The following is a 19,136-nucleotide window of genomic DNA, read 5'->3' as shown; positions in this document are numbered from 1 at the left end:
TTCTGATCTGTGATACTGAATTATGATGATAGCATCCTATTCTTTTTTTTTTTTTCAGTATAAGAACACTTAATTTTGTAAGCCAAGAGAAATGGTTTCTAATCGCAGCTCTTCTGCTAACTAACTGAATGACCCTGGACAAATACTTCTTTATTTTGTACTTCAGTTTCTTCATCTGAAAATGAAATTATTTGATTAAATCTGAATTTCAATGATTCCTCCTCTTATATGCATTATAATTGTCCTGTCTCTTTAGTATACTGAAATACAATCATATTCCAATTGGGATAACTGTATTTTAGATGTTTCTATTCTTTGGATATTTTCTTGGGGGTCTATTCATGCTTGTTATATGTTACTAATTTAGTTTATGTTGTAGAGGAAAATATTTAAAGAAAATAGTTTTAACTGTCATAGCATTCCTTTAACAATTAGGTACAGATTCATTCATATTCCAAGAAATAGAAAAAAGGAGTTTTTTCTATCATGTTCAGGTTTTGATATGAGTGTTAGTAATATCATACTAATTTTTAAATTTCTATTTTAATTTATACTTTTTCTCTTTTAATTTAGAAAAAAGAGAAAACTGGCATGCTAGCCAATGGTGAGTAACTTTTATTATCTAAGATTATATAATTGTTCAACAAAATTAGTTTGCTTATGTTCCTATGAACAGAACCACAAATGAAACATTCTAGAAAAATAAGTATCTTAACACAGGGAATGATATTCTGTACATTTTATCAATAACATATTCCTTATAACTAATTCAAGTTTAAATATATTTTAAAATAATTTCCATTTTATTATTAATAGAAATAAAAGAGGCGATCATTATTTTATCCTCATTCCTAAAATATAAAATGTACATAATCATGTCAGGTTTGTTATACAATATGTATATTTTATCTATCTATAAGCATTTTTATTCTGTTTGGTATGTACAAAATATGTGACCCAAATGCTCTTATTAGTATCTAAAGAATCACAAATTGTCCTTTTTAATTTCACTTTTCCCTCACATTCTTTTAGTCATGCTGCTGGATTCATTAGATTCAGTTGGCGAGGTTGAAGTGGATTCTCAAGATAAAATAACAACCAAATTACTGGCACAAACAGATATCAATGATAATGAAATGACTGGGACAGGTAATGATGTTTTTAAAGTTGTCTCCTTTCTAAATAATCAGCTTTTAAAAAATTTTCATTTTGTGATTGCGACTTCATCTCTAAAACATTGCTATTAAAACTTTAAGGGTTTGATAATACATAGATTTAAACATTTCCATCACATAACTTCTGTTATTCTATTTTGCATACTAATAGATATTGCTTGAGTCATTAAAATCTTTGATCTGAACTTGAGATTGTTTTCTCTTCTTTGTATGTGCTGGCTCTTTCACTGTTTAGTGTTTAGGGAGAAGAAGTAGAGTGATGCTTTTCTACTCCATACCTCAGAGAATCAGCTTTAGAGCTTGAAGGTGCCCTAGAAAGATTTATTTCAGTGAATCTCTTGATTTTTTAGATGAGAAAACTGAAGTGCAGATAAGTTAAATGATTTGTCCTCAGAGACACATTACAGAATGGGAAGATAGCTATCAGATCACATCTAAAAGAATAGTGATTCTGGAGTCAAAAGACTTGGGTTCAAATTCTGTTTATGAACAACTGACAGTTTCCTGGGCCGTCGTTTCCTAACTTACAAAGTGGAATAGTTTTTACTTTGATATTGAACATTTTCCATCTAATTCTATAATCACTTGTGACCTGAAATATATAAAATCGATTGAAATTTCTGGAACATGTTGTGATGAGGTGAGAAAAATGGAAAAATGCTTTCCTCAAGCTCAGTTAAAAATTGGTTGATACATATAGAATATGATTAAAAAGAAAAATCAACAGTTTATATAAAACTACCTATTTTAGTACTATGACTTTAGGTGTTCTTGGATTTGAACTATTTTTAATCTATTCAGTAGGAACTCCTCTTGTATTTAGAAAACCATAACATATAACAATATTCACATATAGTCTCAGATCCATGGGATATATATACATATGTGAGAGGTAATAAGATAAAAACATATATTCAATTACATAACCAACAAAGAGAGTCAGAAAGTGAGTGATAGGGTAATAGAAAAAAATGAAACAAAAATCACCAACAATCTCAGGGAAAAGAAAACTTAACTTGAAAATCTCTGATAAAGCATATGTGAATAAATCAACAGGTAACATATTAAAACCAGAAGGCTACCACAACAGCTAAAGGACTTCTAACATCTCTAAATAAAAATTGAAAGGAAAATAAAATTGAAGCAATACCTATTGAAATTGAGGTCCCTATGTATTACCAAGGGAACATAGAATTGCTGCAAGATGTTCCCAAATGATTCAAGAGAGAAATGAGAATCTTAAAAGAAGTGAAAAGAAAACCAATAGAAGAATTTGTGGCCTGCTAAGACAAAAGACAGAATAAAAATGAGAATCTAATATAAAATTTACCATGCATGAGGTAAATACAACAAGTAGATATTGTAATCATGCTATTGGACAAAATTAAAATTCACAGTATAGAGATAGACAATTAATACCAAAATTGGAGCTAAGGCTCCAAATGCCTTAGCATCTAAATTCATAAAGAAAAATTAATTGAGTCATAAGACATATACAATAATCCAATAAAAGTAGTAGGTTTGGGGAAAATTCCAAACTCTCCAGATTTGCCTCACAAACAAGATAAAATAGCAACGCAGGGTGAATGTAGAACAGCAAAAATAAGCAAAAGTTGTTGCAGAACAGTAGTCCTTCTGGGACAACTGGCAAAAATCCAAAGAAAGATACCAATATGGAAGTCTGCTCTTTGTGAAATGTAAACACTTCCAGTCTAGTTCCACTGAAACAGCAAGAGCCCTGGAGTTTAGCTGGGTTGGCAGGTAGTCTCGGTCCCAGCCACAGGAATTTTTATTTCTAGATAGCGTGGGGAGTTAGACTTTAGGACCTAGAAGATCAAGAATACCTCTGCTGATAAAGAACACCAGGCCCTGCTGTGCTGCCAAGAGGTGGCCAGGGAAGAAGGAACCAGCACACAACCCTATTAAGTACATAAGCAGTGGGGTAGGAATATTGCTGACTGTGGATACTAAACAGGAGGGTGAAATTCTTGGTTAAGAATTCCAGGCCAGAGGGGAGAACTGGAGGACCTAAGACAAGAAGTACTATATCCCAAAATTGGAGATAATTACAGTAACAGACTGCTATTATTTTCTAAAATGAGTAAGCAAAAAAGAAAGAATCTAGCCACAGAAAAATACTATGGGAGTAGAGAAGATGAGAAATCCGTCTTCAGAGGAGGATGCTCAAGCAAAAAAAGCCTCTAATATGCCAAAGACTAATGTCAAAGGTTCACTTACCCAAAAAGAATTCATAGAGGAACTCAAAAAAGACTTTAAAAATCAAATGAGAGAAATTAAGGAAACATTTTTTAAAAATCCAAGAACAAGATTATTGAAAGAAAATTCAATCAACTGGAAAAAGAGAAGAAAATCATATTCTGAAAACTAGAATTGGGCAAGGAGAAGAAGCCAACAAAGTTATGAGACAAAAAAAAGTAATAAAATGTAAAGAATGAAAAAATGTAATGTGAAACATCTCATAAGAAAAACAAATCTTTATTGGGCCTGTATCCCAAAGAGATCATTAAAAAAAGGGAAAAGATCCCACATGGGCAAAAATATTTGTAACAGCCCTTTTTGTAGTGTCAGGGAACTGGAAACTTGTGGTGTTTTTGTTCTTCTTTAAAAAAATATAATAGTTTTCTCTGGGTGAGCGGGTTTCTTGGGGAGGTTTTCTGGAGGCAGCCTTAGTTGCAGTTGAAAGTAATAATCACCTCAAAACGCAGCCAGGTGATAAAAGTTCAGATCTTTTGTTGCCTCCAATATAGCCCGATTAGCTTAGAGGCATATCTCTCTGCTTGGATCCAAGAGCTCCCTCCGAATGTCTCCAAATCCAAAGGTTTGTCCTTCAGCCCAGCCCGCACAAAGGTGAATCTGTCTGGCCTCTGAGAGAGGGCTTCTGGCTCTCAATCTCCCAGAGTGCTCCTCTCCGATGCTCGTCAATGTTCCGAAGTAAAACTCCTCACTCAGAGAGGGCTTCTGGCTAAATTCACTTGATGCTCCCCTCTCAGTCTAAATTCATCTGAATTGTCTCCAAGAGCCTCTGTCTGTTTCTTATATATGAGAAAGTGGGATTGTGGGATATCTCCCAGCGTGCTCTCTGGCCCTAAGAGCTTCAAGGGAGGTGTGAATTTGGATATCTCATACTAAATCCTGAAATCTCCCAAACGTGTGAACTCCAATGAGTAAAGGTGTGAACACAAGCATTGTATTAATTAGTTCTACTTAGTGTCTTGTTTCAGGTTCTGGCCCAAAACATCTTCTTGTAAGATCAGATCAGTGATACTGAACGATGCTAAATTAGATAATTATTGTCTCTATCAACTCTAATGACTTAACAGTTTGTAAAGATTCCAACAGAAACTGAGTGGATGTCCATCAGTTGGAGAATGGCTGACTGGTATGTTATATGAATGTTATGGAATATTATTGTTCTATAAGAAACAATCAGCAGGATGATTTCAGAGAGGCCTAGAGAGACTTACATGAACTGATGCTAAGCTAAATGAATAGAGTCAAGAGAACATTGTACACATGAACAGCAAGATTGTGATGATCAACTGTGATAGATTTGGCTCTTTTCAACAGTGAGGTGATTCAGGCCAATTCCAATAGACTTATGATGGAGAGAGAGCCATCTGCAATCAGAGAGAGAACTGTGGGGATTGAATGTGGATCAAAGCATAGTATTTTGTCTAGAGAAGAGTGTGGGAGGAAGAGAGGGAGAAAAATTTGGAACACAAGATTTTGCAAGGGTGAATGTTGAAAACTATCTTTGCATATATTTTGAAAATAAAATGCTATTAAAAGAAGAAAAACAACTTATCTGGAAAACAGAACAAAAAGAGAAACCCTTAAAATCAGATTTAAAGCTATGATCAAAAAAGTCTTGATATAGTAGAACAAGAAATAATTCAAGAAAATTGTCCTGAAGTGTTGGAACAAGAGGGAAAAGTAGAAATAGAAAAAAAAAAAAATTTTCACTCATCACTACCTGAAATCTACAAGGAAAACCTACAGGAATATTATAGCCAAATAATTCTGAAACCCATAGGTCAAGGAGAAAATATTATGAGCAAAAAAGAAAAAAAAGTAATTCAAATATGGTGGAGACACAATTAGAATCATATAAGACATAGAAGTAGTGACATTAAAGACCCCAGATCTTGGAGCACTACATATCAAATAACAAAGGAACTGGGATTGCAGCTCATACTCAGCAAAGTTAAATGTAATCCTTAATGGGGGGAAAAATATATTCATTGAAATGACAAACTTTCAGGATTTTGTTACAAAAAGACCTGAACTTAATGAAAATTTAACATAAAAAATCCAAGAGAAATATGTTATTATTAAAAACTAATTTCAGGAGACTTATTAAAAGGGAAAACTATATTTTACACATGGAAGTGTAAACCATGTATCTCTGATTGTCATTAGTAATTGGGTAGTTTGAAAGAAAGATTAAGATAAAGCTGAGTATGGTGTGATTCTAAAAAGCAAAATCCTATAGGAACAGGTAAAAAATAATTATCTTATGCAAATGAGGTGCTAGAGAAAGAACTGATATAGAGGAATTAGATGGGGGAGGAGAGTTATTTATTCTGGAACCCTATTCATCAGGAATGGGTTAAAAAGAAAACACTATCGAGAGAGAGATAAAAGTCTTCTAAATTCAGAAAGAAGAGGGTAAGGAGAGAGGGGGAGGGGGAAAATTTAAGGGGAAGGATTTTTTAGAAGGAGCCCTATTCATATCAGATCTGGGTTAAAGAGAAGCGCAATATACATTTAGAAAGGAATAAAAGTCTTCTAAATTTATAACGAAATAAGTGGATGAGGGAAACTGGGGGTGTATAGAAGGGTATGTAGATTAATGGGAATGGGATAAAAAGGGAACAACATATTTAGAAGGTTATGAATGTCTTTTAAATTCAGATAGAAACATGAAAGCAAAGGGAAAGGCTTGAGGGACAAGATAAGGGAGTGGTTGGCAGGGTAGGTTTAGAAATAGAGAAGTAAGCATTTGCAGACAACTATGCAATAAAAATATTAATCTAGTCTCATAACAGAAAGTGGAAGTAGCTTTAAATTCATTCAGTCAGTATACATTTATTAAGCATCTATGTGCCAAGTACTGTACTAAGAACTAGGAATATAAAGAAAATCTAAGACAATATTTGTTCCCTATAAACTCTTAATCTGATAGAGATGCAAACAATTATGTATAGATTAGCTACATTAGGAAGTAATCAACAGAAAGAAAACACTAGAATTTATTGATAAAGTGTTCCTATAAGGTAGGATAGCTGAGAGCTAAAAGAAACCAGAGAAGCCTGGAAGCAAAAATGAGCAAGGAAAGTCTTCTAGGCTTGAGGGACAGCTGGAGAAAAGGCCTAGAGTTGGGAAATGGAGTGTCTGGTTTGTAGAAACTGCTAAGAGGTCAATGCCACTGGACTGAATAATATATATAGTCAGGATGGGGAATGGGGGTAATTAAGATGTAAGAAGACTTGCCAGGTAGGAAGTAGCTAGCTTTAGGACTTTGAAAGACAAATAGAATTTTATGCTTGATTTTTGGAATTGATGGGGAGCCATTGGAATTTCCTGAATAGAGTTCAGAATGGGGAGGGAGGAGAATAGGGGTAGATCTGTACTTAAGGAAGGTCAATTTGATAGTTAAATGGAGGCCAGTATAAAGTAGGAAGAGACCTGAAGCAAAGAGACCAGTCAACCAGTTTTTACAATAGTCTATGCTGTAGGTGATGAGGAACTTCACCAGATGGTAGTAGTGATGACGTCCTGGGTAGCAATGACTTTCTCATTGCCAAAAGATATATTTATGAGAAGAAGTTACGGACAAAATAAAGAAGTATTTTATCTCATGTAGAGAAAGTCACCATAAGACATAGGGGAAAGGGTGTGGAGAAAGACATCATGAGACAGAAAACCATGGCAAGCTAACCCCAAAAGAGGTTCGACAAAGATGGCATAGGCCACGGACAGACATGGAAATTTCACCTCAGAGGGTTTGGCATCATAACTTGGCTTTCTGATTGGATACAATAAGGTGGGATTACCTAAAATCTCCATAGGGTGAGCAGATCATAAGTGCCCTTTCTTGCTTACTTCAGGAAATATTATAATCTCATCAACACCTTAAGCTCTCTCTGACAATTCATCTAGTTACCACCTAAGACCTCATCTGTAGTTCTGGTCAGCTTCCTGGAGGTCTTGGGACCAGCCTTCTTTTCAGCAGAGTAATCACTATGAGAATAGTCAGAAATAAAGTCCATATTCTTAATTATCTCCTTCACAGTCTGTCTCCTTCACCTGGAACCTGGCTAGCTTTCTGGAAGGCCTTCAGAAGGGACTTGGTCTCAGTGGAGAAAGCAGGAGAGCCGCCATGAAGGGCTCTATCTTGAAGTCTCTCTGAATCCGAGAGCTTGAGCTCCAGTCTCCAGTTCTATCTCCTCCCAGTCTGTCTCTGGCTGAGTTTGTCCCAGTTTATATGTTCTATTATAATTACATCATTACAGTACACTGAGTATAAACCAATCATTATATTACTAGGGCAATCATACTGAACTAGAGAACTCACAAGCTAAACTAGATAACCATTGTCTTATCAATTCCACTGAGTTAACATCTTGTTTAAATCAATCATACTGAGTCTTAAATATATTTCTCCAAAGTTCTGCCCTTTACAGGTAGTTTCAGATGAAAGAAGGAGGACAGGCACAAGAGATAGAAACAGCAGAACTTGACCATGATTTGACATGGTGGGGTTGGGAAAATGTACTCTAAGGTGACTTATCTAGATTGTAAGATTAAGATGCCTTTAGCAGCAATAGACAAGTTAAGAAGAGGGGAGAGTTTGGGGAGGGGAAATCATTCAGATTTAGACATACTTAGTTTAAGGTGCATATAGATATTCAGTTGAAGATATCTAAAAGATACTTGGGAATATGAAATTGGAGGAGTTAAAGCTAGATGAGTAAGATCTGAATCATTTGTATACAGATGATAATTGAAACCATGGTAACTGATTAGATCACCAAGTTAAATAATGTAGAGGAAGAAGAGAGCCAGGACAGACACTTCAGGGACATTCATGGCTATCAAGTGTAATGGGAGTAAAGAGTCAGTGAAGAAGACAGAAAAGAATTGATCTAGCAGATTGGAGGAGAACCAGGAAAAAGCATTGTAATAGAAACTTAGAGAGTAAAGACTAACTGGGAAAAGAGGGTAATCAGCAATGTCAATAGCAATAGAGTTGTTCAGAAATATGAAGACTGAGAAAAAAACATTCAATTCAGCAATTAAGGAATCATTAGTAACTTTGGAGAAAGTAGTATGCTGATTATAGAAAGAAGAGTCGATTGCTCTATGTCATTCTTTTTCTCACCAGACTTTGTATTCTTCTAATCTCTGATGAGCTCAGACCCCATATTACTGGACAGCTCCATCTTGATGTTTCCTGTTACTATCTCAAATTCATTATGTCCAAAATCAAACTCATTATCTTTCTCTTTAAAACTACCCTTTCGCCAAACTTGCCTGTTTCTATCAAGGGTATCACAACTTCTAGTCATTAAAATTTAAAACCTTGAGATCATTCTTAACTGTTTCTTCTTCTTAACCTCCTATATTCATTCCAGTAGTTACCAGGAATTGTTGCTCCTACTGTCACATGTTTCATATCTATCCTCTTTTTACTATTAATACAACCACCACCCTAGACTGTCACCCAAGACTATTTCCAAAGCTTCCTGATGTTTTCTTCCATTTTCTCCTCATTCCATTCCATCTTCCACAGCTGACAAAATAATCTTCCTAAGGCACAGATCTGTTAATGTCATGTCACTTTTAATTTTTTTTTCACTACTTCTCACAGATTTTATATTCTAATCAAATTGACCTTGCTAGGTCCTGAACTCAACATTCTATTTCTTATTTCTTCCTTTATACATGCTTGGAATGTTTTCCTCCTTTCCTGATCCCTTTTACCTCCCAAAATTCTTGTCTTCTTGTAGAGCTTAGTTAAATTGAACAGTTGTTAACATTCTGTCTCTTCCCTATGTTATGTCAGATTAAGTATTTATCTGTATATATTTTCAAACTTCAATAGAATATAAGTTCCTTGAGGACAGAAATTATACTTTTCATTGTTGCTGTCACTTAGTAGATGCTTAATAAATGTAAAATTGAATTGAATTTCCCCTAGGCTTAAAAAAACCCCAAAATGTAGGCATAACTTTGAGAGCATATTTTTCATTAGATTTTTTTTTGATAATTTGGCTCTTTTATGTTATCTTTGAGTATTAAGATAGCAAACAGATTAATCAGTTCAAGTAATACAGAATAGTTTTTATTTCTCCATGAGGAAGGAAATAACAAAATTAAAAAGCAGACATTCAGTTTAATTTTTTTTAATTCAGAATGTATTGTTTTAATAAAATATTTTTCTTATTTATATTTTGTGATTACAATTTTATTAAGAATGTGAAAATTATGTGAGAAAAATATATACTCCCAGACCCCCACTCATAGCAGATTTACTTTTTGGAAAAAGTGGTACAAATAAAAATGAAGGCTGCTGACTCTGATTTTCCTATAATAACTATTTCATAATAGAATAATAAGAGTATTGTGTCCTTGAACACATTTTATGCTCTTTTTTTATTTTTTGTTTCTTTTTAAAAGTACTTTAGTATTTTTCCAATTACATATAAAAATGGTTTTCAACATTCATTTTTGTAAGATTTTGAGTTCTAATTTTTTTTCCTCTCTTCTTTACTTCTCCCGCTCCCCAAGACAGCAGGAAGTCTAATATAGGTTACACACACACACACACACACACACACACAAAATCATTTTAAACATATTTCCATATTAGCCATGTTGTACAAGGAAAATCAGAACAAAAGGTAAAAATCATGAGAAAAAAAGTCAGGCAACAAAAAAAGGTAAAGTGGTATTCTTTGATTCGCATTCAGTCTCTATAGTTCTCTGGATGCAGATGGCATTTCTATCCCAGATATATTGAAATTGTCTTCAGTCACTATATTGCTGAAAAGAATTGAGTCTATCATAGTTATCATCAAATAATCTTGCTGTTACTGTGTACAGTTTCTCCTGATTCTGCTCACTCACTTATTTAGCTCATGTAAGTCTTTTCAGACTTTTCTGAAATCAGTCTGCTTATCATTTTTTAGAAAACAATAATAATCCATTACATTCACTTGCCATAATTTATTCAGCCATTCCCCCATCTGTGGGCATCCACTCAATTCCCAGTTCCTTGCCACCACAAAAAAGAACAACTACAAACATTATTGCATGGGAGTTGTTTTCTCCTCTTTTATGATTTCTTTGGGATAGAAACCCAGTAGTTAGACCACTTAAAAGGATATGCAGTTTTTAGCTCTTTGAGTATAGATCCAAATTGTTCTCCAGAATGGTTGAATCAATTCACAACTCCACCAACAATGCATTAGTATTCCAGTTTTCCCACATCCCCTTCAGTACTTATTGTTATCTTTTCCTGATATCTAGCCAATCTTATACGTTTTAACATTCATCATTAAAAAAAAAAAAAAACTTTCAATTTCTCTCCCTCCCTTCAATCTCTTCCCCATCCATTTAGAAGACAAGCAGTGTTATATCTGTATTTTTTAAAAATAAAAATGACTACATACCTAATTAGCTATAAAATATGTACCCATACACTATATAAAATCAAGTTTTCTGAACGCTGTATGACGGAAACAAGGCAACACTAACTTTTCCCTTTAAATAATATTTAGTCCTTAAGAGACAACCAGCCTTGGAGTCATCTCTTGGATTCAAGCACTATGTCTTGTGTATCCTGACCATGTTACCTTGGTCAGATTATTTAACCATTGGATTCTCCATGAAGCTCTCTGAGATTAGTTACAAAAGTTGTTAAACTGTATCAGTGAAGAGTGTTCCAATTGGGAGTTTCCTATAATTAAATTACACATTTCCCCCTCTTCTTCCTCCAACAAAAAGCCAAACAGACATATCCTACTGTATACAAAGTTCATGTGTTCATAATTCTTACCTTATTTTTCTTTTAATTTATGACTCATCAGGATCATAGAATTCGTGAGTTAATTTTGATAAGCATCTACTTTGGAAGTATCTTGGAAAAAATGATTCAGACATATTTGTTTTGCTGCTCCCTCTTCCATTTGTTGTCATCTGTGATTTCATTGATATGGGGTACTCTTTCAGTAAGGAGACTCACTTTTTCAGTGTACATTTGCAACTCAGAATCTTAGAGAGTTTCTTCGTGTATAAAGAAGCAACCCAGGGTGACACAGCTAGTCTTGGTCACAGGTTAGACATGAATTCAGGTCATCCTGAATCAAAGGCCAATATTCAGTCCAGGATGCTGTAATGCCCCATTAGCTGTCTTCTTTTTCTTTTTTTTTTTTTTTTTTTTTTTTTTTTTAGTTTTCCACATTGCAAAGCAAGGACTTTAAAGTTCTTTTTTTGTTTTGTTTTTATGTTTGAAACAAGAAAGCTTCTACTTTTTTGATCTGCTTATATGGATATGCTATATAAGAAGCTTCTCCTTGCAATATATTGTTTTATAAGGCATACTTGCCTTTAAAATACATAGTTTCATCTGCATAGAAGTTTTCATTCTTTGATCTCTATTTTAGTCTAGGAAAACATCTATTTTTTTCTGGCCTATTCTTTCTCTTTCCTTTTGACCACCTCCCTTATCTGAAACCCCTGTACTTTAAAACTTTTATACTTGGAACACTGCTGGCTAGAAACTTCCAGATTCTTTGCTGATTTCATTATCTCTACCTATGACCTCAGAAGTGGGACACCAATGAGATCTGCTTGAACAGGACCCCTCCCCTCTCTGCAGTATAATAAAGGTGCTCTGATTCTAAATCTGCCATGGTCCCTGAAATCTCTTAGATGCTGTGAATTATGGACCCAGGAGCCTACTGTTGACTCTCTCTACTTACCACCTACTGAATTCATACCTTATACTCTCTAGTAACATCTCTCATTGTATAGCTTTCACTAGTTGTTGTATAACTCTTCCCAGTTCTACTGTTGGGAGGTGTGAGATTCTGTACCATGGGGATAGAATTGGTGGACTATACTATTTTGGCTGGCAATTCCCATGTAAGGGAGTCACTGAGATACCCTTGTACTATATACTTCACTTATTATATGCTTACCTACCTATGTTCCTTTGGGACCAGTGAAACTACAAAGCTTTCCTTAAACATGCCTAATAAAAGGGCCTATTTTCTTTGATCGTTGACTTAGTCTAATTCTTTTGCTTAACTCCTTAGTGTCAGCTATGAACCCTTGTAATTGATTCAAATTAGACCTAATTAGGGGAACCTCAAACAGCAGTAGAAGAGTAACTTGAGGGTCCCGATAGTGAAAGATAGTGATAACTAATCCTGATATCCTAATTAATCTTTTGAAGTATCTTCATCTGAGAAACAGTGACAATGACATGTACCCCTTTATGATTTTTGTACACAAAATGGAGGAAGACAAGAGTAGATGTAAGATGAAAAAAAGAAATACTCCCTTAAAAGGTGACATTTTTTTAAAGTTTTTTATCCCTCCTCCATAATTTTTAAGTTTTTAATTAAGTTGTTATTAAGTAGGTTATAATTTTGGTGCTACTACCCCAGAAACAATAGTGAGTGATAGCATGTCCCTAATCATAATATTGCTTCCTGAACAATGTTGTTACTGTATTATATTTGACTTTTCAGGGCCCATGTTTCTTAATTTCTCAAGCTTGGGACCCAGTTCTGTTGATTATCTGTAGTGGTGAAATGGTTGTATATTGATGTACCTAGTCCCATCAGGACATTACATTCAGTGGATGTGAGCACCAATTAGAATACCCACTAACTTTCCCTTGTTATTCGCAAGGGAAAGTCTTAAGGTTACTCAAGTATCCCTATGTATTCAATATTACATTTCTTTCAAACATACACAAAAAAGAGAGAGACTTCTGATTTTAGTATTGACCAACTAACTTTTTGTGAAGCCCCTTTGGTCTTACACTAGTAGATTCCTTTCCCGTTATATGGTTGTTTCTCAGTGTCAGAAAGCTTAAGAAGCCAGTAATTGAATGGCCAAACTCATAAATATATATTTAGAGTTGAGTTTGATCCTGAATCTGTATTATCAGGTGGGTTTTTTTTTTTTCTGTGTATACAATCTGTTGAATGTTGCTTTAGGAGGTTATAGTATTTTTTATATTTTTTTTAGTTATTTTTAAGCACTCATTAAGAGAACTCACCATATGGTATTGAGATTTTTCATTCAAAACATGACAATTTAATTGTCCTGATGAGTGCTGTCTTTCAGATGAATCATCTTGCTCAAAACATTTCTGGAACTCTTCTTAGAAGAAACTATTTTTAAAACTAATATACCAGTTATATAATATAACAATCTCAACTGTAACTACAGGACAGTTTCCCTCAGCTCTCTACCATTTTTTACATGTTTTCTTCTTCCTTAATGGATTATAAGGAGGGAATAAGTCACCAGATTATAAAAAAGGGAATGTCTACATCAGATCATATGTTATAATTCATACTTTAGGACCCACGTGCTACACAAATATCACAAAGTGTTATTCTTGAAGCATAAATATGACTTTGTTACTTTCTTGCTCCAATGATTTCTCCATTGCTTCTAGAATCCAACACAAAGTTCTCTGTTTGACATTTTGAAAAAACCTTTCACAATCTGGCTTAATCCCCAAATTTAGTGCACATAATACCCCTCTATATTCCCTGTAGTCTAGCTGAACTAGTTTACTTTCTATCTTTCACATACCATGCAACATATCACATCTAGTCTCTATGCCTCTGCACAGCTTGTCTGTCCCTTATGCCAAGAATTCACTTTTTCTTCACACCGTCCTTGATATTTGTCTACTATAGAAAAAACATAATTTCAATAAAGCAAAAAACAATGCCTTCAAGGATTTTATTTTTACAACAAGGTGTCTCCCATGCTTATGTCTCAATCATAGATTATTCATTGATAGCTATAAATGAGAAACAAGTTTCATGATTAATTTTTAATAACACACAAGGAGTAGAGAGACAGCTGATCACCAAAAGTTTTTATCATTCATATGAAAGATATTCATTGCAGGGTCTTAAGTGAAAGAGGGATTCTATAGAGATAGTAAAGATCTCCAGATACTTCTTATGGATAACATTGTGAAGATTGCAGAAGCCTCCTAAATGAGATTCATTGTTACTCAAAAGATTTAGGCCTAATTATTCCACAGGAAAAACAAGTAGATGAAGAATATCTTTTATCTAAACTGATCTCTACTTCAATGGATAAGAGTTGGCATTTATTTTTGACAGACACTGGTTGTAAAATAGGTCCAAAATTGAATATGAGCATATTGGATTGTATTTGAGGATCTTTTAATTTCCCTAAGTTCCTCCTTGAAATAAAGGATCATTTTTTTAAACACAGGACTCCTTAAGCAATGCTGTTTGCCTGTAAAGTGTGAAATTGTCTCTAAAGAATTTTAAGTTACAGGTTATACACAGGTCAGTGGAAAGGAACATGGTGAGCCTGAATATGTTGTTGTCTATTGCCACAAAAGAATTATCCAGAAAGGGTGTAAAAGATATCATTAGATAGCTGGATGGTGCATAAAGAAGGCTTCCACTCTCACACCTGGAAGCACAGATACTTTTTGTAAAATTGATATTTTATGTCCATTATTTGGCTGCTTGGTCTTCCTTAGTGTCAAGTGAGAATTTCATTAACTTCAACTCAATTAAATTTTATATCAGGTGGCTACTATTTACCAAGTAAGATATAATTCCAGCTCTCATAGAGTTCACATTCTAGTAGAACAGGACACGTGGCTTAAGATAGCACTAACATATGAGAAACAAGAAAAGAAGAGCACCCTCATCAACTGTTGTTATGATTCTTACAAGGTGCTAAGTCACTGGAATTGATAGGTACTCCAGGAGATCCACAAGTCACAGAGAACCCACAATCCCACTCTGGGAGAAGTCAATTCATTCCATAAATATCACTTTTGTGAGGTTTTTGGATTCGGAAGAAGAGAGGCTGAAGCTGGAAGAAGCAAAGGACTAGCAACAGGAGCTCTTGGAACCAAGGAAAGAGATAGGCTTCAAAGAAAGCTAACTGGGCTATTTTGGAAGAAACAATAAAGGACTAGACTTTAACCTGGCTGCATTTGAGGTGATTATTACTCTGAACTGAAACTAAAGCTGCCTCCAGAAGCCCCGCAAGAAGTCTGCTCCCAGAGAACTATTATATTTTAGAGAAGAGAACATTACAATCAACTTTCTTGGTTCTTGAGAAAAGGCAGATTGTTGAAAGATGAAAGACAATACTCTAAAAGGAAAGGTAGTAGGTGCTACTTTCTTTTAGACACATAGCCTCAGCATATTTTTTCATATTATATAGTAGCTTAGCTAGATTCAATTCAGTTTAACAAATATTTTCTTTCAATTATCAAGCATTTTTTCTCTCCTCTATCCTCTTCTATCTCTAAAGAAAGGGAAATATTTCCATGTTAGCCATGACCAGATTTCATCAGTTCTTATCAACAAGCATTTATTAAGCAGTAGATATGGATGGCCATGGAATAAGAGGAAAAAATAGTCTTGTTTCTCCATGTATTCATGTAAGTAAATATCAGGAACATATATGTTAATGCAAAATTATTTCAATAAAGAAAGACTGCCAAGAACTACAGGGATCAATAAAGGAATAGTGTTTGAGCGCTAAAATAGATTCGTGGTAGAGCTTTGGCTTTTTTGCCTAAGTTAATGTGTGACTACAAAAACCAATTGCTAACTTTTAGTACTTTTCATAATAAAAACACATTGACTCAAGCCCCTGCATAAGGGTTGGCTTATGTTTGCAGGATTTGTGATGCAGCATATTATAGTAGGAAAAAGAGCACTTGCTGTGGAGTCAGGAGAAACCTGTGTTCAGTTCTTATTTTTAGAACTTTTCCACTAGTATGACTTTGTACTGATCATTTCACCTCTCCATCTTTCAACATTTTTCCTGTAAAATGGGGATAATACCTCATAATTCTTTTGAGAAGTGATTGAGTTAATGCACTTAGAGTGAATGTTTTATAAATCTTAAAACATTATATAAATGTCAGCTGTTATTAACATCATTTTGTTGTTAGTATTTCTATGATCAGTACACTTACTACTGATAGTCTATCTTATAACATTATATAATAACATATCTACCATATAAGGGACATGCCAATACATTTATTCATATTTTCTCTACTTGCTATAGAGAGGTTACTCCATTTATCAGTAATATATATTGATTGTCCAAAAATGAGCTATATTCCTAAGGTAACACATCCATAAATTGGAGGAATGTTAGCATGCCATCTAATGTAATCCCTTCTTTACTGAAGTCTGAGGCCCAGAAAGGTGACTTTTCCCAGGGTAACACAGTAGGTCACAGGTAAATCTATAACATATGAATCCAATATTTCTATTTTACCATGGGAGCTTGCTCCAAAGAGTTAACATTTATATTGAAAGACAGAGAAGTCATTTTGAAATACATATTTTAAAATTAATTTGAAACTGTGAACACTGAACATGAAGTAATGGGAATTGAATTTGAATCACACCTACCACTGACTTAATCTGTGTGACTTTAAGCAAGTGACTTAATCTCTCTGGGCTTCAGTTTCTTCGTGTATAAAATTTTTAAGGTAGTTGACCTAGATGAAATCAAGGCCCCATTCAACTCTAGCTCTTTCACTTTGAATTCCTATGATGAATCACAAATCTCTGGGAGTGGAGCCAAGATGGTGGAGACTGAACAAGACATTGCCTGAGCTCTTTCCCAGCTTCCTTCAGAAACAACACTAGATCAAGCCTCTGAATGAATTTGGGAGTGACAGAACCCACAAATATTCAGCATGTAATAATTTTCCAGCTTAAGATATCTTGGAAGGACTTCAGGAAAGGTCTGTCTTAACTGGGCAGGAGAACATGTGGCCAGCACAGAGACTTGGCGAAGAGGCCTGGTGTGGGATATCTAGTGAGAGGTTGTTAGCCAAAATAAAGCAGCGTTGGCTGCTCTGTCCTTGTTCAGAATGTCAGTAGAAAAGCAGAAAAGCTGTGAGTCCTCCAGCACAACTATAGAAGACAAACTGTGAGCCCTTGAACATCAGCATAGTAGCAGGACTTGGCCAGGCCATTCAGTGAAGAAGGGAAGCTTGCAGCACTGGCCCTAGTGCAGACATGAGAAGTCCCTGTCAACCAGCAGAGGAAACTCAGAACATTCTCCCCTGTGCCCTAGGAGCAGAACTCAACTTTTAAAAATGATTTTAAAAGTGAAAAAGGCTCTGCTGTGAGAGACTACTGTGGAGACAGAGAAGACCAAAACACAAACCCCAGAAGAGGACAGCAAAGGCAAAATGACCTCAGGTGATGCCTCAGAAGGGGATGTGAACTAGTTTCCACTTCAAAATGTTCTCTTGGAAAAGTTCAAAAAGGATTTTAAAAGAGAGACAGAAGAAAAATGGGGGAAAGAAATAAGAGCATTGCAGAAGTTATGAAAGTTTAGGAGGAAAACCCAGTACCTTGGAAAAGGAGGCATAGAAATTGAAGAAAACGGTGTCTTAAAAGTAAATTTGGTAAAATGGGGGAAAAATATACTGAAAAAAAACATCTCCTTAAAGAATAGAATTGGTAAAATGAAAAAAAAAATCCACTGAACAAAATAACTGTTAAAAGTAAAAAGTACTATTGGCCAAATACAAAAAGAGATTTTAAAAAAGCCAGTGGAAGAAAATAATTCACTAAAAATAAAAATTGAAGAAATAGAAGTGAATGACTGAATAAGCAATCAATAATCAGTCAAACAAAACTTTTTTTTTAAATGAAAAAATAGAAGTTGTTTTTCATTGGAAAAACAACTGATCTGGAAAATAGATCCAGTAAAGAGGAAAAGATGGACATTTAATGAAATAGGAGATTTTCAATTATTTCTGATCAAAATGCCAGAAAATTTGATGCATGTAACTCTTAAAAACTTTGTCAGAGTAGTTAAGGGTATACTTAGAGGATGTAGTTATAAGTTGACTTTAGTGTGATGATTTTTTTTTTCAGGAATTAGGGTTAGGAAAAGTATTGTGCTGGGAGAAAAGGAAGGAGGAGGTAAAATGGAGTAAATAATTATATCACTGGAAGAGGCACAAAAGTATAGGTGAGGGAAAGAAGAGAGGGGGAAGAGCATTGTTTGAATCTTAAATCTCATCAGATAATGGCTCAAAGTGGGAATGACATACATACTTAGTTTGGTATAGAAATTTGTTTCATCCTGTAGGGTAATAGGAGGGGAAAGGAAAAGAGGAGGCTAATAGAAAAGCAAAAGTAGAAAGGGAAAGGAATAGGAAGGGGGCTGGAAAAAAGAGAGGGCAGATTGAGAGAGGTGGTAGTCAAAAGCAAAACATTCGTGAGGAGGGAAAGAGAAAGAGCGAGAAAAGTATAAACTGGGGAAATGAGGATGGCAGGAAATATAGAATTAGTAATCTTAACTATGAATGGGAATGGGATAAACTCTCTCATAAAAAAGCAAAGGGATAGCAGAGAGTGGATTAAAAGCCAGAATTCTACTATATATTGTTTACAAGAAACACATTGGAAGTAGAGAGTTATAATCAAAGTAAAGGTAAAAGGTTAGAGCAGAATCTATTACGCTTCAGTTGAAGTATGTATATATATATATATATATATATATATATATATATATATATATATATATATATATATATATATATAAAGGCAGGGGTAGTAATCCTGATTTCAGATTAAGCAAAAGCAAAAAATGGATCTAATTTAGAGATTTAAGGAAGGAAACTACATCTTGCTAAGT

The 19,136-nt window shown here is 34.5% G+C and overlaps 1 protein-coding gene across 1 annotated transcript in view; it reads left to right on the top strand.

Moving 5' to 3' along the window:
- The window catches only part of CEP162 (centrosomal protein 162), a 128,099-nt gene that overhangs the window by 42,714 nt on the left and 66,249 nt on the right, over positions 1-19,136 (top strand). The window contains exons 8-9 of the mRNA XM_051997340.1: positions 574-604; positions 1,033-1,149. Of these exons, the coding sequence (XP_051853300.1) occupies positions 574-604; positions 1,033-1,149 (148 nt within the window). The remainder of the gene's footprint in view (positions 1-573; positions 605-1,032; positions 1,150-19,136) is intronic.

This window comes from Antechinus flavipes, chromosome 4 (genome assembly GCF_016432865.1).
Source record: "Antechinus flavipes isolate AdamAnt ecotype Samford, QLD, Australia chromosome 4, AdamAnt_v2, whole genome shotgun sequence".
NCBI lineage: Eukaryota > Metazoa > Chordata > Mammalia > Dasyuromorphia > Dasyuridae > Antechinus > Antechinus flavipes.
The sequence above is the reverse complement of the archived record's forward strand: the minus strand, read 5'-3'. Positions and strand labels throughout refer to the sequence as shown.